This window comes from Anabrus simplex, chromosome 2 (assembly GCF_040414725.1).
Source record: "Anabrus simplex isolate iqAnaSimp1 chromosome 2, ASM4041472v1, whole genome shotgun sequence".
Lineage (NCBI taxonomy): Eukaryota > Metazoa > Arthropoda > Insecta > Orthoptera > Tettigoniidae > Anabrus > Anabrus simplex.
In genome coordinates, this window is record NC_090266.1 from 775,451,988 (window position 1) to 775,473,420 (window position 21,433).

A 21,433-nucleotide genomic window follows, 5' to 3' on the forward strand; every position below is an offset into this window, starting at 1 on the left:
GCTACCGTATTTCGACCAGAATTATTCGAACTGATCAACGCCTATATTTTCAAAGGAGCGTCATGTTGCCATGGATACTGATTGAAAGGACGAATAGAAGAACAGTTGATATCTTGTGTGGGACCCATCTACTCTAAAATCTAGAGTGGGGAGAGAAGTGTCATCTGATTGGACCACGTGTAAGCGACCTGTAATTAGCGCGAGAGAAAGTTATAAAAGGGCGTGTTGGAGCTCCTGGAGGGTCTCTCTACAACGTCTTATTCGCTTCTGCGAGTCTCTCTACATTATTCTACGATCTTCTACGAGGCTTCTACTTGATTTTCTACTTGATTCTGCGTCTCGATACTTAGAAATTCTGAATGAGGGGTGTATAGCCACTCTCATGAGGAAGTACGTACAGCACGGCTACAAGACCGGTGTGAACCAGTCTAAGTCAATAGATAGTTTTAATCTAGATAGAAATGAAACTTCAGAGAACATTATCAGTAAAGTTGGAAGGATTCTTAATTGAGTATCCTCTCCATATAACCCAAGGTGGTTCTTCTAACTGTGACATAGGGCTTATCTCCAATCTATGGGATAAAGCATAATAGGGAGTGTTAGTTTTGAAGTCATCTTCCAATTAGTGGTGGGTGCAATTTGCAAGGCAGGAATGGTACTGAGCTGCAGATGAAGAGATATCAAAGACGACCGGTGATGTTCCAGCTGCAAGGAGGGAAGCTTTCCAAGGACCAGCAGAACAAGACGACATGGTGAGCAAGCGAGTTAAAGATATTGCAAGTTTTCGCGAAGTAGAGTCATTCAATTTTTTGTTAAATTCATTTTCTATGTTAAATTCAGTTCTCGTTAAACCGTCGTCATTCATATTAAATATAATAAATAGTATTTTTCTAGTTTATTTTAATCAATTTGCCTTAATTAGCCTTTTGATTTCTAATTCTCCTACTTAATGATTAGTGTACTATCACCTCACCCCTGTGATAAGAGTCTGTCCAAGCTTGATTATAAATTTTATCTTTAAGTCCTCAACTTAAAGATTGGCGCCCTTTGCTTGCTTGGTTGCATTTATCATTTGATGATGGTTCTCCGAGCGGGGAAGTCACAACTGTATGTCGATTGTATGTATCGAATGTTATAAAGAATAAGTGTATGGAACGCGTGTCTGTGTTAGCCGGTTTTATCTCGACGGACGTTGCATTTCCAGTTGTGCGCCATTATTATTGTGACTTATCTTCTGATTTCTGTGTTATTTTTCAGTGAAATGAGAGTCATGAGAGTGAATGTCACATAATGCGGCATATAGAACTAATAATAATTTCGTGTGGCTATTTCTAGCCGGGTGCAGCCCTTGTAAGGCAGACCCTCCGATGAGGGTGGGCGGCATCTGCCATGTGTAGGTAACTGCGTGTTATTGTGGTGGAGGATAGTGTTATGTGTAGTGTGTGAGTTGCAGGGATGTTGGGGACAGCACAAACACCCAGCCCCCGAGCCATTGGAATTAACCAATATTTTCACACCAGGCAAATGCTGGGGCTGTACCTTAATTAAGGCCACGGCCGCTTCCTTCCCACTCCTAGCCCTTTCCTGTCCCATCGTCGCCATAAGACATATCTGTGTCGGTGCGACGTAAAGCAAGTAGCAAAAAAATTAACCAGTGAAGGTTAAATTCCCCGACCCGGCCGGAAATCGAACCCGGGACCTTCTGAACCGAAGGCAAATACGCTTACCATTCACCCATCGAGTCGGGCATTTAGAACTGATTAAATAATGGACCCTATTTATATGCAAGGTATTACTCGTACTAGGCCATTGCCTCATGTCACTGATGTATTCTTTTATATATTTTGAATGGATATACTTACTTTATAAACAAACTCCCTCTTCTAGTGAAAAAAATGCCTTTCTTATTCTCAAAATTGTGAATTCTGGCTTTTTTTATAGCTGCTCTTTTAAAATTACCGCTGTGCTGCATTCTTTTGAATAGTGAGACCAGTTATGCGGAAGTTTATAAATGTACCTGGATATTTGAAATACATTTTCAGTCATGTTGAGTACATATAGTTCATGCCGAAGAGATGTTCAGTATAGAATAAATATGGTCATCCGGATACCAGCTGGAACCGAACCCACAACCTCCCGCTTTCGCGTCGAAATCTCTTCCGATTGCGTGATGGTGGCCTAGGTCATATGTATTACGTTAGCAACGCTCTGAGCTACAGTTGTGCCACTACTGCCAGCACAGATTCTTATTCTATACGTAACATCCCTTCAGTAAGTACTTTGTTCTCAAAACGACGTAATAAGCTATAAGCTTGTTTCAGATAAAATGCGGTCGTGGAAACAAAATATTCAGTTGTGCCCTGAATATTTCTTTGGTCTACTATTGCTTTTAACTTCCAAGTGCAAATTTGTAGAACTTGTGTGATATAAAATTCAATTTGTATCTTTTCAGGACGTAAACGGAAATGGTTCACAGTTGAAGATGCTCTTGCTCAGCTGTCGCAGCACAAACCAGTTCAGTTATCATATCTACAGTCACTGTTATCCAATCCAAATGATAAGGTGCCTTGAAATGGAGATACAGCATAGAAAGTGTTAAATATCCTTAATGTGATTATGTGTGTGTATGGAATAAAATGAATGTAAAGGTGAAATATTTGGATTGGTAAGTTTTCAGTGAAGTAATATTTTTTTCAGTGAAATACTATTTGTACGGAATGAATGGATGAGATAGGGAATGAATGAATGAATCAATCAATGAATGCATGTCTATGTGTGGTGCAGATAAGGTTGTGCTTTAAAATTTTTCCTCTCTTTTCATAGGAAGCGCAAAAAAAGTGTCGGAATTACCCCACATATGTAAATACTGTATTTAATCGCATGCAACCGAATATCGTTTGTATATAACGTCTTAGTTTGCAGATACGGGTGTTTTAAGGGAGCGAAGTAGACGAAGTGTGGATAATTTTGATAAACATAAGATTATTGTAATTGGGAGACTTGAAACTCCTCCATTAGTACTGTTAGAAATATCATTCTTTCGTATTCTTGTCAGAATAAGTCCAATTTATCTTCCTACACATATTCCCGTTCCTTGTTCAGTGGGGCACGAAGTCGAGGCTATCAACTTAAACTTCAGTATGTTGCCATGTAGTGAGTAGAATGTGCCAAATATTTAGGGATGATTACACTTCCTTGTGAAGTCATATAAACGGCTTTTTCATAAGTAGCTTAATATTCTTTGAACAAGACCTTATTGAAATATCCGCTCATCACTGATCGGAATTTGTCACTTGCGGACGGATATCAGTATACATCAGTTGTATATGCAAGATGTCACTTCCCATTTTATGGCAGCCTTAGTAGATAGTCAGCAGACTGCTGTTGCTTGGTATTCACTATCAGCGGAGCACAGCATTCTCGCACTATAACATTACTTCTGAAGGAATCAGAAAGCTCATATAAGTAATTTGGTAACTGTCAAAATGAATAAATGCACGTACTAAGACATCTGTACTTCTCAGTAATTCAAAAATGTTTTACATGATGTTTGTCAGAAACATAACATTTTGTTAACAGAAGTTAACTGATGTGAATTACCAATCTCGGGAGGAATAACGCCAGGTATATTATGAAGTTTATCACCAAATAATCAGTGATGTCTGTTGCGATATTTGATGACTGTTTCATGCTATCTGTATCTTTTGCAACAGCATATTCGGACCTTCAGGACTGAGAAATGTTCAGAACTCCCTACAGGTCCATTTTCGAACCTCATTGTTTTATACACATAGGCAAGTTCTAACTTCTGATTCTTCTGCACCAAACCCGAGCTACGCGAAACCCACCTCCTACCATTCATAAGGATAACCACAATTCATTCATGAATGGCCTCTCCGAAATCTGTGAGAATGAACGTCGTTTGAAACCTGGTGGTGGTGTTACAAATTTCAACTAATTCATAGAATACGTTCTCACGGGCGCGTGTCGTTTGGCTAGGCGACAGATGGTTTACTTGTGGAACACAGTTGGAACATGAACAGTTACAACAAAATTCAAGTGTTCGGTTAATATACAATTTATCATATTCAAAAGGCATCGTAGAAGAGTTTGTGACAAACATACTAGATCTAAATTACATCATTAAAACCCACCGAGTTTTCCCTGGTCACTTGAAACTCTAATTTGTTGCAAAATCTGTGTACTTTTCATAAATATATTTTCGCGAAAGCAGTACTATAAATCTCTTTGTGTAGTGAAAACTTCGTTGAATTTTCAAAACAACTTCGGTTATAATTTCAGTTCTTTGCTTTTGAAACTTCATCGCCCTTTCGGGCAAACCAGTTACCGAGCATGTACAATGAACCTTCATTACTGAACAAGGCAAAGTCGTATTTTCATTGAGGTATCTTTTTCTTACATTATTTAACCGCCACTACACAGCACAGTGTAATTTTTTATGGACTTTGTAACCGCTTATTCATATATATGCTTTCCATCTTCTCCTTTGCCTGTTGTTATTCAACTTTATGATCCATATTGTTTTCATTATTCACGAGGATCAGTGATACAAAAATCAGACACTTTTGACCATTGAACTATTGAATCATTGTGTTGGTCACATCTTACTTCCCTTCATAGTTTAAAACTAAGCTGATGCCTTTAAAATCGAGCTGTCTATCTGCAACTGGAGCTTTCTTCAAGGGCAAATATTTTAAATATTTTCAGGCGCAACTGGCGAACACCCACCGAAATAACGTATTTGGTAGCCGTGAAATGCAAAACACTTTTAAATGTGGAGAGAAAGTACTGAAATTATTCTATTGTTTGCAGGTTGAAGGCAATTGAAAGACTGAATAGACTTGCTGAGTGTGGCGTGTACAGTTTCCAAACTATTGAAGTTAAAATATTTTTTCCAGCTAATATTATGACTACGGCGAGATAAATATCTCCTGTAGATTTGCTGCGACCGCACACGTTCATTTGTTGGTCTGTACGGATTTCGTTTGTGATTACGACTCAAACAGATGTCTTGTAAGAGCATTAGTAGTCAAAGGGATGTAATCGCACAGACTCTCGGGAACAGGACACGAGTTTGCCTTTACAGACGTTGTTAAATAAATACATTTGAGTCGGACTGACTGGCTCGGACGGTTGAGGCGCTGGCCTTCTGACCCCAACTTCGCAGGTTCGATCCTGGCTCAGTCCGGTGGTATTTGAAGGTGCTCAAATACGACAACCTCGTGTCGGCAGATATTCTGGCACGTAAAAGAACTCCTGAGGGACTAAATTTCGGCACCTCGGCGTCTCCAAAAACCGTAAAATGTAACATTAATTAATTATTAAATACATTTGGTCAGCAGCCCTAAAATGGTTTTCCATAGTTTCCCATTTTCACACCAGGCGAATGCTAGGGCTCTACCTTAATTAAGGCCACGGCCTTTTCCTTCCCACTCATAGCGTTTTGTTATCGCGTCGTCGCCAGAAGACCTGTCTGTGTCGGTGCGACGTAAAGCAAATTGTAATATGTATAAAAGCCCAATTATTCGTTCTAGTCTTGTGGCCAGAGATGTGGACGGTAAGACTGCATTTTTATTAATTCCACTACTGGAAGTGAGGGCAGTGTGTTCAGAATTACACCCCTGTTAGCCGTCTTCCTCTCAGAATACATCCGTCTACGAGGGAAAACCCTCCAATATTTATTTGAACAATTAATGGAGTCGATCAGCAGTCGCCTGGCAAGTAGAGGACAGTTCTTAAAACCATGTCACAAAAGAGAATCGAACCTCAGTTTTCCGATTTGGAAGCTTGCTTCATGTCTATTGAGCCTCTGAGAACTTAGTACTCCTAAAATTCAAATTATGTCTCAGAGCCTGGATTATCATGAAATTTTATTTATCACTATTTAGCTCTATTGGTGTATCTGCGGTGAGCCTCCGCTCTAGCAGCCGCCTCTCTAGATCATTTTCAATTGAAATTCGTGGTCAAATTTTAGGTTCAGACGAAGGAAGTTCTTTAGTGTGTGTTACATCCTCGTAGCCAGTCCCTAAATATAGGGGTAGAATGCCTGCCCAAGGTTCGATTCCTACTCAGTCTAGAAATGTAATTCTGGGCTGAGAACTGGTATGGGGTTCATTCAACCACGTGCGATCAACTGAGCAGCATTCTGATAAGAGATATAGCGGACCCGGTCAACAAAGCCAAGCAACAGATTGAGGAAAGCGTCACGCTGTCCACATTGCAATCCAGAATTTGCAGACCATCGAGCTGAGCACCAGTCACCTTTGTAGGTCAAGGCCCTAATGAAATATTGCTCCACGGGTTTGTTTTGTTGTTAGTCTCTGTGGGCGCGGCACTTAGTTACATTCGGACACTACAGTTATCACCAGAATAAACTAAACTTTCTTCAGTTTCTTTCAGTTATTTCTGGGATCGCTGGAAGCATCCTGCTTCATTTTTGGTTTCGGGCGGAGATTTAAAGGCCGGATACCATTCCTGACCCCGCAGGATTTTTCAGGCGATGATTACAACCCAGTATTCCAACCTTGGTCGGTAACCTTGGTATGGGAAGCCAGCAGCCCAATTACTGCCCCATATTATTATTATTATTATTATTATTATTATTATTATTATTATTATTATTATTATCGCTATTTGAAGGAAGCTTAATCATGTGAATTATACAAGGCTCATCAGATTTCAGGGCCTTGACAGAGAGTCTTGAATCCATCCTAAGTATGTCTGCTCCTTATACGAGGTCGGGGATGAGGTGATAAGAACTTTTTTTTTGCTATTTGTTTTACGTCGCACCGACACATTCGATTATTTCATTTTATTCGATTGTTTTTTCATTCGATTTTTGTAATTATTCTTTCGAAACTCAATTCCAATGAATGAGTCAATCGAATAGTGAATGCTTTTGATTTATCAAATGAAAATTGATCCGAATGTTATCAACTCATCAATCTCATCATAGGGAGATTAAAATTACTCACCTCCATTTCCTTGCAAGAAGTGTGTGGGTGGGACGATCGGTCTCTGATACGCCTTCCGAAAATAATACGAACTCGTACTCCACACGTGTGAATGAGTCATGCACTTACTTAAAATATATAGATTAATATACTGCTCACGCGCCTACGCTATTACGCGAAGCGCAATACTAGTGTTGACTGCTTGGCTCACCAAATATTTCAAGTCATAAATTAAAATTCGCTAGAATTTTCTCTAAATGGTGAAGTCGCTAGTTGCTATTTTCGAAATTCTGTCGATAAATGGCTTCAGAAAGACAACAGATCGCTAGAGTTGGCAACACGTGATGATGATGACGATGATGATTTGTGATGGTGGATCTTTCCCCGGCCAAGAAAATATGTAAATGGTCAACGGTTAAACAATGAAGGTGGTGGTGGTGGTGGTGGTGATTCATTTTTAAGAGGAAGTAGTACTGGGCAACCATCCTCTGTTAATACTTATCAGATCTTTGAAATTCTGTCGCTAAATGGCTTCAGAAAGATAATAGATCGCTGGAGTTGGCAACACATGATGATGATGATGATGATGATGATGATGACGATGATGATTTGTGATGGTGGATCTTTCCCCGGCCAAGAAAATGTGTAAATGCTCAACGGTTAAACAATGAAGGTGGTGGTGGTAGTTCTGGTGGTGATTCATTTTTAAGAGGAAGTAGTACTGGGCAACCATCCTCTGTTAATACTAATCAGAGTGAAAAAATGGAAGGTGTCCAATACTTCGGAAAATGAAGGTATCGGCCAAAGAAAGACAACGGCCACAAAGGGCGAGAAATTGAAAGACCCCCTAGGCCTCGGAAACCTAATACCTTCGGGGACGGAAAAAACAAGAGTTGGCTAAGGAAGATCGGTTAGAATAGATGAAAATAAGGAGCACAGCATAAGTGAGTGAAAGCAATGTCTGGACTCAGCTAAGTGTTCCGTGGTCGCCAACCCACTGTCGCTCAATCAGTCACCACTTATATGCATTTAGGGCAGTCGTCCAGGTGGCATATTTCCTATCAGTTGTTTATCTAGTCTTTTCTTAAATAATTTAAGAGCCCCTGGGGCCCCTTTAGTTGCCTTTTATGACAGGCATGGGATACCGTAGCTGTTATTCTACCGCCCCAACCCATAGGGGAAAATAATGGTTGGTGAATGAAAGAAACAGAGCTGTATTATTATTATTATTATTATTATTATTATTATTATTATTATTATTATTATTATACTTTACTGTGACCTTAAAGCTAGTGTAATTTACTTTTTTCCTTCAACATAAAATTAAAGTAGATATATTGCCTACTGCTAGTTAAGAGAAATCGTCAATTAGTAGTATTGGTAGTACTGGGGCTTACTTCCATTCATATAGTTAAAAGAAGGAACTTTATAAATAAGGACTAGAATGTACCCGCGCCTTCGCCTTTATTAATTCAAGCCTTAGATGTTTTAAAACAATTTATTTTAAATAAAAATAAAAAGCATTTCAGGAATTGAGGTGCATTTGGACCCCGTTCCATCTACTTATGTTACAAACTTCAGAGATCTCTGCGTGTCATAGATTTGGCTGGGCATATATATATATAATCTCTCTCTCTCTCTCTCTCTCTCTCTCTCTCTCTCTCTCTCTCTCTCTCGAAGCAATTCGCAGTGTCACTTCGCCCATCTCTACTACCAACCACTTCAGAAACACGCGTCAAGAGGGATATCTGGCAGTAAAACTGGGCTTAATCCATAATATTACCGACCATAGATAATTGGCAAAAAGTACCAGGAAAGGGGGAGGTTAAAATCCAATGACTCGGCCTAGAAATGTACCCGGGACCCCGCAGTCCGAAGACTAAACCGCTGACTCTTCGGCCAGGAGTCACACATTATTTCCAAATAATCCGTCTGGACTTTGTTACCTGAAACGGAGTAACTCTAGTTTCTTCTCTATTGCACTGAATACTCTGGGTCTGATGTACTGGCACGATTGTTTTGTCCAAGACTAGGATCCTCTCTGAAGCTGGTAGGTCCTTCCTGGAAGCATTGGCACCATCGTTTCGTAGTCTCCCTGAATATTTTTTTAAATAATTTATTTTATTGCATTCTAGGGGATTTTCATCCTAATTGCAGTACCATTATTTTTGATACAAAGTAAAATTATAAATATTCATTACTTAATATTACTGTGCCTAGCCTAACGTAATTAGATCTAATCTAAACTAATATAATTAATCCAATCGGATCTATCCTGGTATAATGGGCTTGGGCTTACAAGTCATTGTACATACAGTGGTGTATCATAATTGTTATCTGCCAGTGCCGTCAATTCTTATAAAAACGTTGTCATATTTGTAATGAAGTCAAAAAGTTATTTTTCTGCGGTACACTGCTATAGATACTGCATAGTATATAAAATGATGAATTTTTATGGGCAGATATTTTAACCTTTTTATTTAAAATGTTAAATTAAATATTGAATTTGAGCGCGGCATGCACTTTCGGTGGTCAAAAATTACACTACACTGTTCCTTATTTGGAGCCTTCGTCGTGATGCGAACCGATATTAAACACACACACTATTAGAATTAAAATAGCTCCGGAGTCGCTGTGCTTCGCCGTGCAACTAGGTGTCGAGCTGGACGGCAAGATTTATTTTATTATTCACACGAGTTTTCACGTCATTTAACGAGATGGCCGGCTCACTTTAATTCTGCTTTTCTTGTATAAAACCATGTTTTTTTGTTTTGAAAACGCGTGTCAGTACCTAAAACTTGAATTCCGTTTTCAATTTTTATTCACTTTAATTTATCGCTAACTTAAACCGTTGCGATACTCTCTCTTTCAGCTTCTCAAACGACAAAGACGCGATCCAGCGTAACTTCTGATACCGTAAATACTGTTAATAAGTTGATGCTGTCCGCACTGGCTGCGTAAACCTACAAAAGAAGATTAAAAACAATGTGGTCCTCGGTTAAATACGAGCGATACATATAACATAGAAAGCAAATTCTGATGTAACTTATATTAGCATTTATTGCACTTGACCTGATCCCCACTGCACGCAAAAATTCCGTTCGGTTGCTAAGATCTCGAAAATTACCTGTTCGCACATGGCACGGTCTGTTTAGCCCTGCTGGGATCTGCCCTTGCGATCTCCCGCATCTCATTATAATTTAAGAATGAAATTCCTGTTTCATATCAAGAAAAGCCCTTCGTTTAACTTAAGAATTACTGCAATTTGGCATTCATGGGGTTAATTAAAATCAACAAACTTGAAAAATACCCTCCTCCTCCTCTTCCTCCTTTTTTTCCTTAAGTGTAAAGTAATGAAGTCTGTGAATTTCATGAGTTATGCGATTAAATACAGTAGCGGTGTTGTTTTATAATTTGTATTAAAGAATCAAGTGATTCCCACACTGAATGTCTCATACTTGTATCTTTCCTTTTATGTAAGCAATGTATTCACAAAAATGAATTACTTCAATTAATGTTTGGTTAATCCTCAATAACGTTGTGGAATGCTATATGGTGCATACAGATGAAATGGGATTAATCTCCTCCATTCCATTGCCTTCTTAAAGGAGCAGTCGGTTTAAGATCACTTGCCAGTATGATTACCTTACCTAAAGAAGTAGAAGAAAAATGACAAGAATATCATTTTTGTCCCAACGCGATGCAATTAAGAGAAGCGGAAATACGGAGCTTGATAAAATAATACGCGTGATGTCACTTACTCCGCTTTCTGTCAGTCGAATACGTAGTAGAGGCATTTAATAGTACAATCAAGTAAGTGTTAATAGGCGTATGAGATTCTTAGAACATGTGCATGATATTGGGTGATATGAATACAGTTGAGATCTATCTCTTGCCTCCTAAATATTAAGATACATCTCAAATAATAATAATAATAAGTATTAATTATTTTTTAAAGTAAAGTTAAAACATAATTACCCAACAACAAGAACTACTGCTGCTGCTGCTGCTGCTGCTACTACTACTACTACTACTACTACTACTACTACTACTACTACTACTACTACTACTACTAGAGTACAACAGATAATTCCATAGAAAGAAAATATTACAAGAAATACTACTAGTTCAACGTTCTAAATCCACGATCATCATATACAAATTAATGCACAACTTAAGTATTTCCAGTGCTTAACACTATGGCTTACAGTACTATAGGTTGAGCTTACTACTACTACTACTACTACTACTACTACTACTACTACTGGCTTAGAATTACAACACCGTCATATACAAATTCACATATACCTTAAAGAATTCAGATGCGTTAATACTACAATTTACAGTGGGATGAGCGTTGCGTTGCGTTAAAACATGTCATAGAAATTTACACATAATTTACGAAATGCTGGAGTCTATTCTTGAAGCATCTTTCATTTTTGGGAAAAGGCAGGTAATGTATTCCAATCATCAGTTCCCCGATATGCAAATAAATATTTACCTTAGTTTTCTACGATCTACCTTTTACTTTATGCAGATGGTCTGTTCTACTTGGGTAACAGGGCTTTTCTAGTCGACTGCTCAGTTCTCCCCAAGCTGGCTTATTCGTGTACATGGCACATAACCGTGTTCGTTTCCTTCTAGTCCCCAGTGTCTCCCAACCAAGTTTTTCTCTCTTACTTGTCACACTGCTTCAAGGATTGAAATCGTTAAGCATGAATCATGCAGCCTTTCACTGTATAGTCTCAAGTTCCGTAATGAGTCCTGTTTGTATGGGTCCCATACGGCTGTTCATTATTCCAGGACTGGCCTAATGAGTGATATATAGCCCTGCGCCTTCGCCTGGGAACTGCTGACCTTTAGCACCCTCGTCACGAAGCGTAAGAAATCACACTTAATGAAAACGCTTCGTTTCAGCATTGACCTTTGCCCCTTGAAATACATCTCGATAGTGGATCCCCTCGGAGATACATCTTCAAATGTAGGTGAATAAACTGGAGCTTAGTCTCACTGAATGGAGATGGATCTCAGAATTTATTGAGACTGCCCAGTAGGTGACTCAGAGTGAGAGACATCAGGCTGAAAACGTGATGGCAGGCTTCATGATCGTTTTACAACAGAGGAGAAAAATGTATAAAGCACGAAGAGATTCTCTTGCCCCTTTTCACATCTGTACTTTAATAAAGGCCACGGTGGATTCCCTCCCACTCCTGGCCTGTTTCTGCCCCCCATCATCGCCATAAAACCTGTCTGTGTTGGGGTAATGTAAAAAAGAATATTACAATCTGCTTTACCTGCTGTGAAAATGGGAAACCACGGAAAACCATTTTCAGGGCTGGAATTCGAATACATTTTCTCTTGAATGCAAGCGGGTAGCTTTTTCTTTATCCCCCCCCCCACACACAAAGATTATCTTGAACATAATTATAAAATTCTCTATGTGTTTCGCAAATAAAATGTGAATTATCCTAGCATTCCGCATCCAGTACACGAGAAAAGAAGTTGAGCTTTTTGTTCGCGTAACGTAAAAAGAAGTGGAGCTTTTTGTTGGCGTAACGTAGGTGACCCAGGGTTTCAAATTGGTGTGACCTAGCCTAAGATATAGGTTTAGGCCAGAACGCTTTGGCAGGTAGTTTGAGCAATTAGGTCACAAGCAGGAGCCTGGATGCAATTTCCAACAGCTACACAAGCATTAGGAAATGTAAAGATCGAGTTGCAAGGAAATTATGTATTTCAAAATGCCATATGAACAGTCGATTGTACTCCTCATCTGGGTGGAGTGATGTAATACATCCATGGTATCCAGTGCTTGTCGTAAGAATTGACTATAAGGGAGCCCCAGCAGCTCTAAAGTTAGAAGCGATGATTGGTGACCACGAGGCCCTAGTTGAGTCTGGTACTGGTGGTTCATCTGTCCTGAAAGTGTTAGGTTTGCGAGGCGTAGGAACTCTCACTTTTGCGCCTTTTGTGATCCTTACTTTTCTTTTGCCGGTACCATCGTTCTGGTGGTGGTAGTGATTCTTATTTTAAGAGGAAATACAACTGGGCAACCGTCCTCTCTTAATAACTCTAATCAACCTTAAGAAGAGTCAAGGTATCAGCGAAAGAAAAAGAAGGACCGTTAGGAACTTGAACGTGAAGGACTCGCAAAACCAATATCGTTGGGGTCTGAAAAGAACAACAGTTAACCAAGGCAGGGCGGATAGTAAAGTTTTAAATGACTAGCATGGCACATGTAAGTGGAAGCAACTCCAGACTCAGCTAAGGACCTCGTGGTCGCCAACTCCAAGTTGATAGCCCCTGGCATCCCCTTTAAAATCCTACAACGCCAGGCAGGATGGCAATAATAATAATAATAATAATAATAATAATAATAATAATAATAATAATAATAATAATAATAATTCAGCTACCGTTTGCAGATATTTTAATTTGACGCCATCAGTTTCCCCATCACAAAATGAGACAGCATCTTTTTTCTAAGGTGGCGCTTTAGGAGTGGCGAGTCTGCCGCTTACCTTGGAAACTCGGATTCGATTACCGGTCAGGACAGGGATTTTTACCTGAATATAAGAGCTGGTTCGAGGTCAATTTAGCCTACACGAGAACGACCGAGGAGCTCTCTAAAAGTTGAAATAGCGCCTTGGTCTCGTAAAACCAAGAAAAACGTTCGAGTGGATCCATCGCGCTGAAGACGCCTCTCCTCGTAACCCGAAGGTTTCGGGCTAATTAGCGGTCATTTGGTAGGCTGTAGAACCATGGAGTTTGCTTTTGATTTGTTTCAATGGTCTCACTTTGTATATGCAAGGATATATTTCAAGGCAGAAAATTACCGCTTTATTCACATGATTTTCGTACTTATTACTTTCTTTGTTTTAGATTTAAGCCGCCGTCAGCTCAGTATTAAGAACATCACGGCATTTATCGTATATCTACCCATTGCGGCGATTCTCCTGCAGCACATTTCGGGAAGATGGGACTGAAAATCCCTTCACCGTGCTTTTTTTGTATAATCTTCATCAAATGAGCCTGAATCTCCGCAATTTCTGCCTTCATCGCCATTGTTCTCAAGTAACTAAATCAGGAGAATTGTAAATGACCGAGGCGCATCACGAGATGTCTAAAATCCTTCCTCTATTAGGTGGTATTTGTTTATACATCTGTGGTGTCAGCTGACGGATATAAAGATCAGCGTGCGAGATCCATCTCGTGGGCGGGAAACAAACTTTATTCATCTTCATGGCGATATCGCTCTCGCAGTTGACTTCAATCTCAATCCTCCTTTGAGATCTGTCTCACAAGATACATCTCATTTTTATTCATATCACTCATTATTACTTACTCATCTTTTAAATAAACAGCAACTTAGGCCAGCAGAATATCTTCAGCAGCTCTTAACCTTTGATAAATTCGACCAGGTTCTGGCAACTTGTTTCTAACCCGATTCACTGTACGTGGTGGTATAACAACACGATTTTTAAGACCAGCTGCAGTCCATGAATTAGTCCAGCTTACGAACTGTTCATATGCTACGAATCTCCACGTCTTCCTGGGTTGTCACGCTTTTTGTTTGTGTGTAGAGTTGTTCGTTTTTACGGCCGAGTTGTGTTATATTGAACACCTGTATGTCAAGAATAAGGTTATAGGATGAAGGAACAACAGTTACACACCTTTTATTTCGTTCATTGTATTTTGGAACTCTGACAACACAGGCTTTCGATATCAGTTGACATGGGAATACACCATGAAATACTATTTCTTCTGCCTGATACAACAATTTCTCTACGGAGGAGCAGTTCTTCGTCGCTATTTCACTGTGCAGAGTTATTGTTAGTTTCGAAACGTTATGGTATTTTAGAAGTGAGAAGATTCTTTCACATTTGGCTACACGGAGCCTAGTCTGAAGTAATAAAACAATAAACGTATTAATATGAGCTTGCAGCAGGCGCTCTTAAGTAAAGAAAATGAAGTACCATAAGTAATAAACACATTACACCTCTCATTTTTGTCCGAATCCTTGGCTGAATGGTCAACGTACTGGCCTTCAGTTCAGAGGGTCCAGGGTCCGATTCTAGGCCGGGTGGCGGATATTTACATTTCTCTAGCTCGGGGGGCTGGGTGTTTGTGTTTGTTTGTCTTAATACACATCTTCATTTTCATAGAACACACCACACTACGTACCACCACAGAAACACGCAACAGAGAATATATCCCTCCATGTGGGTTTGGCGTCAGGAAAGACTGTAAAAATTGGCTAAATCTATACAAAATGCCGTTTCCAGATAATTGGGAAAAGGTCAAAAATATTATTATTATTAAACTTTTCATCTTTATCTCCTACTTATGACTGCCATTTCTTCAGTTATTTCCTCTTCCGATTCTTCGTCTTCAGTTCGGGAACATGAAACAAAGACCGATGGCTTTTCTTGGCCTGATTCCTCAATGTTATGAAAAATCTCCCCACTCATCTCCCATTGAATAAATTTTTTATTTTCCATACGTTCGGAGATAGTTTCTGCAGAAAATCGGAAGATCTGCCTTTCAGTTGAAGAGTCTGCACCGCTGTTCTTTTCAGTGCAGCGTTAATTTTACAGCCTTTCATTGCAATTTGCTTTGTTGAAGTCTCGAAGACGATCGATTTATGAAGTGTTTTGAATAGACTATACTTTTTTTCGAAGGTTTCAGGTTCTTTCTAGAAGTATTTAAATCGTGTTGGTAACTTTTCACGACTAGGAAACCGATGAAAAAGGTTTTTTTTTTCAGGATTAGAATTGTAGCCACATACCCAACACCATACAATCACTGATTTATTTAAGAGCTGCAGTAATCAAGTTATGTGCATGCTGCTGCTTGATTCTGAACTGGGGAATGGGAGAAGTGACTTTCGAGACATAGATACATTTTTCTCCGAAACGCGTGATTGGATACTCATGTGGAAAACACGGTTGTGTTTCTTTATTCAAGCCCTCTATTTTCAGCGTTGCGTTTGTATGCAGGAGAAAATTCAATGTGTAAATAAATGGGCATTATTTATGTTACAGTTTTTGAAACCTTAAACAAGAGCTTTAGGAAACCTCAATCTTAACTTTTTTCTTTGCTTTACGTCGCACCGACACAGACAGGTCTTATGGCAACGATGGGATAGGAAAGGCCTAGGAATGGGAAGGAAGCGACCGTGGCCTTAATTAAGGTACAGCCACAGCATTTACCTGGTGTGACAATGGGAGACCACGGAAAACCATCTTCAGGGCTGCCGACAGTGGAGTTCGAACCCACTATCTCCTGGATGCAAGCGCACAGCTGCGCGACCCTAACAGCACGGCCAGCTCGCCCGGTGCTCTTATCTCTAAAATGCCTCCATTTTGAATTTAATGAATTAAACCCTGTTGTTTAATCTGCTGAGTTTACGTAGCGAATCTCTCGTCATTAATTGATTCAGAGTGATCTACAGCATTAATATTATATTTGCTTGGTTACCCTCTGATATGATATTATTTCCGTGGAAAGAAGTATATTTTATGATAGCTAATGTTGTTCGAAAACCAGAAATTGCGTGGAAATCTAAGCAGAATTTCAAATGGACAGAAGAAATGTCGGAATTTCTTTTTCCCGTTGGGATGTCTTCATGATCAGTTATTTTTGTAGTATTTGCTCTCGTGAAGAGACAGTGATTATAGCTTGTCTACCGTAAATATTCTGTACTAATACTAAAACTACATTTAAAACAAGGCGCTTAGAATACTGGAGTCGTACCACTCCAGCTTGCCAGTAACGACGACGCCGTCAGATCTATTCCATAATGGTCATTTTAACGGAACTTTCTTTAACAGTATGTATAACGTTCAGGAAGCCGGTATTTGTCAAAACAAAGTCTCTTCGATGTTATTTTCACTAGTAGCATTTTCTTATCAACCGTTATGAAAAGTTTGAATTTCTTCAGCTGTTTGACCATATCACTCCCATTCTTCAGACAAATATATACAGCGATTTAATAGCTGAATAAACAATAATCATTTGTATATTTATGTCTTTCTTTTTAAGGGTTATTTATGTAGAATTCCTGTATTCATATTTGGCGAGTTAACGAGTTTCTGTGAAAAGTCATTCGCCCAGCATTTTAATAAACAAAACGACGGATACTTGTTTACTTCTTTTCCTTTCCCTTTATTTTTGAAGCGTAAAGCTGGAGGTACAAATTCGTCAATTATCGTAAACAATACATTTTTCAATATGGCAAAAGTATTACATTTATTTCAGATCCTCACCATCGGCTGTCCTGAGAATGGTTGCCCATTTTTTCCAGGAAAATGTTGGGAAAGTTCCTATTCATAGGCCACAGCCGATTCCTTCCACCTCCTTACCGAGTTTCATTACAAATCATTTTCATCTTCATTAGCTCCTCAACTGAGGTTGGCGTCAGGAAGGGCATCCGTCCGTAAAAATATGCCACATAATTTCATCTTACATCATCCCCGAACCCGTATTAGGAAACAGGACTAAGGGGTAGACATACATTTCTCTCAAGTAATAATTGAAGAATATTTACAGTATTCCTTCTCCTAATATCACTAATCAAGTGTTCATGGAGGAGGAAATGGGAGTTACTCGTCAACTACCTTCCGAACAAGTGGCCGCGTTTCGGGTACCGGTCAACACATATGGGATTTTTGAAACATACATACATCCATCTTCGTTATAAACTATAGTGTCTCCCCGGTTTCAGTCTGAAAGGCTCTGCGAATTTACAGAACGCCTCCATTTGCATTCTCTATTTGTAACTAACTTTTTGGTCTCGTTTATATCCATAGGCTACTTCTTACCTTTAAATCATTCTCAGCTTAATGTTTTGTCAAAGATTTAAGTACTGGTCAGAAGCTATTCTTGTTGTATTTTCCTAAATCTGGTGTAAAATAATGATAAATTTTATAACAATATTTCGTTGTAGGAGCCTCCTTGCCTCATGTGTCAGTGTGCCGGCCTCTTACCTCTGGGTTCCGTGGTTCAAATTCCGGTCACTCCATGTGAGATTTGTGGTGGAGGCGGGACAGGTTTTTCTCTGGACACTCCGGTTTTCCCTGTCATCTTTCATTCCAGCAACAGTCTCCAATATAATTTCATTTCATCTGTGACTCATTAATCATTGCTCCAGAAGAGTGCGACAGGCTTCGGCAGCCGGCAAAATTCCTAATCTTGCTGCCAGATGGGGCTTCATTCATTCCATTTCTGACCCGGTCAAATGACTGGAAACAGACTGAGGATTTATAATATATAATATTTCGTTGTATGTAAGAATATATTTCATCCCACTATTCCCTATAAATTGTAGTCAGGAAGAAAAAGTAATTCTGCATTCTATCGGTGAGACCACCTTAAAAATTTGATATCAACTTGTAGAGAACCTATTGTTCATCATTATCAGGATCTTTCCATGTCATGAATTGTTTACTCCTAATCGTAGAAAAACCTCTCTTACAATTACTTTGACTTTTTTCAGTAGTGTACTTATAACTCCCTGAATGCCTAATCCTGATTTTGCGAGTGAAAACTGGAAATAAAACAGGATATACAGTAGACTTTCGCAGATATGTCACGAGCAGGCAGGGTGGTATCGCCAACTTTCTTTCTGCATTCAAATTTGTCACCAAATGCTTTTCATTGCTCCTTTCTTTGTCCTGAGTTTCATCAAGGAACCTTCGTATCGTAATGTGTTGAAGTCCACCTTCATTTGTAAATATGCTGCGTGCATATGATTTTATATAGGATGAGGGTGTTTCTGCTTTGAGGATGTTTTTCTAATGGTATATGTGAGAGACTGTGGTAGCTTGAACGTCCCATTGTTTCCTCAGACAACTTTAGCAAATGTTTTCTACAACTTTTATTTAAGGCGGAAATGTCTAAGCTTTACTGATACAAAGATGGCAAGTTTTATTGATTGGACTGTTCATTAACTTTGTTTTAAAGTATGGTATTGTAAGAATTGATCAGATCATATTTCTACATTTCTCTTGCTCTATTCATTGTGTACCAAATGTGTCTCGTAGAGTTGCTGTCCTAGATTTTGGATTTTGGAAGACTTGCTAGATATCCTATACTTAAGTGCGCTGATGATATTTTCAACCGGATTGTTAGCGTTTTGTTTAGCCTTGTCTTGACGGAAAGTCATACAGTTGAAAGTATGACCTCAGAAATAGGCTAACCCTTAAATAATAACCAGCCCGATGTTGTGAAACATGATTAGGAAATATAAACTACTATTGGTTTTCAGAGTAACTAAACAGTCATCATGACCCACCTGTAACTTATTGAGCAATATGGGGTACTTTGTTTTTCTTATGCCGGGCTGATTGGCCCAGACGGTTAAGGCGCTGGCCTTCTGACACCAGTTTGGCAGGTTCGATCTTGGCTCAGTACGGTGGTATTTGAATGTGCTCAGCCTCGTGTCGACAGATTTACTGGCACATAAAAGAACTCCTGCGGGACTAAATTCCGCCACCTCGACGTTTCCGAAAACCGTAAAAGTAGTAATGGGTAGTAATTATTATTATTATTATTATTATTATTATTATTATTATTATTATTATTATTATTATTATTATAATCGAACCCTAGTCGTCCTTCAAATGAAGAAATAAAAGTAATGTAACTTATGATCAGGGAATGTTGTGTGAGACTCACACAATCGAACATTTATATATTAAATGAGGATCTTGAGATTGTTTTAGAATAAAAATCTTAAGTTTCTTTAAAGTCAGGTAATCAAGATGGTAGCCAAAGAAGCAAACAAACGGTTTCCCTGAGGTCACTAACATGAGTTACAGTTTAGTCAAAATTGGCATACACTCCAATTATTGAGGTAATAGTTAAGTGAAAGCTATGTAGGGTGCACTATGTGAAAACCTTATAACCGATTTATCAGGAACGTTTTGCTCTACGATATGTGTAACAATGGTCGTTCAGCTCCCACAAATCGTGAATGTTATGCCTCTAATTTACCAAGAATAGACAAGATACATCAGTTCTGTCAGGCAAGAATAATGCTCGCTTTCATTTCGATAATATTCATTTAGGCGTGTAGGCTTCGCATTTCTGCTTAGAACGCAATGCAATAGTTTCTGTAAATAGTTCTTTGTTAATGTAAATTTCACAATTTCATAAGTAGTCTAGGACCTGAGCGATTATTTCTATGCTGCTAACTCTGTATTACTCGCATTTTTTCATGCAATTCTTGCTCAGGTCCCTTTTTATTATATAAATGCCATCATCATAGAAATATTTAAAAAATATCAAAATTTACTTAATTCAACATCATGTGAAGCAGTGAAAATTTTGTGTTCAGAACGGACTGAAGTCCATTTGAAGAGAGTAATTTTGTTCCGGTCTTATTAAATGAAGTTAACCTGTTCATGTGACCATCTCTTTACGCATATTAACTGGATGGATTTTAACGTAGAGACAATTAACATACAAGTAATAAAATGCAGTGTACTGAGGTTTACATAAAGTTCATTTTGGCACCAGGGGCTGTAAAGTGTGTTGGAAATGAAGTATGTATCTTAATATAAAATGATACATAATTTAGTATATTTTAATTTCCTTGAAGTACTTCATACAGACAGTACGTGTTAAACTTCTACGGACATAATAAAATTCAGGAAACTCAATCGTCAAAAATTACCAGTGTTTCGCCCCAGTGCGGCATGGGCTCGTCAGTTGGATACCGCACCAGGACACTGGCCGACTGGCACGCCAATAGCGACACCACTGCAAGCTGTGCATGTGATAAGCACAGCGCAGTGCCGACGTACTAGGGGAGAATTGTATCTCCACTTGCTATATATTCCCTCCCGGGCTAGCATGGCCAAAAATATGGCTTCCGATTAAGACCGGCGTGCTTAGCCGGTCAGTGTCTTGGGAAGGTGCGGTATCCAATTGATTAGCCTGTGGCGCACTGGGGCGACACACTGGTAATTTTTAGCGATTGAGTTTCCTGAATTTTATTTAGCTATCTCAATCGGAAGCCAAATTTTTGGTTGCATGGACATGTTTACCGTGGCAGTCAGATTGTAGAAACTTATTTAGGTGGTATTTTCTGTTATTCTCTTACATTAAAATGTGGCAGTGTGGAAATGGATTGGTCTACTCATGTGAGAAATCCCATCTCATCTTACTCATGTTCCGTAAGAGCACTGAGTTAATTTGTGTCTAGCATGTTGCAAATGGGACTCTGATCTGTTAATTGTCTACTTTTGAGAACATAACAGAGCTTCCATTTTCCTATTTTCCTGGACACATCAAACGTTTGCAAAAGATACAATGCCATTTTCTTTTAACTACTGCCTTCTAAAGCGTAGAAAAGTGAAATTATACTGTTTTAAATATGATTTGTTTTAAAATGAAGCCATTGTTTCCTATGTAACGCTTACTTAATTCATTACCTGAGGCGGAGTAAATAGGTTTTC

General features: G+C 39.0%; 1 protein-coding gene across 1 annotated transcript in view; it reads left to right on the plus strand.

The window, feature by feature from the left end:
• Window positions 1-2,654, plus strand: part of Aps (diphosphoinositol polyphosphate phosphohydrolase 1 Aps) — a 465,126-nt gene extending 462,472 nt beyond the window's left edge. Inside the window, exon 4 of the mRNA XM_067141466.2 lies at window positions 2,453-2,654. Within this exon, the coding sequence (XP_066997567.1) occupies window positions 2,453-2,571 (119 nt within the window). The 3' untranslated portion in view covers window positions 2,572-2,654. The remainder of the gene's footprint in view (window positions 1-2,452) is intronic.
• The last annotated feature ends 18,779 nt before the right edge of the window (window positions 2,655-21,433 follow it).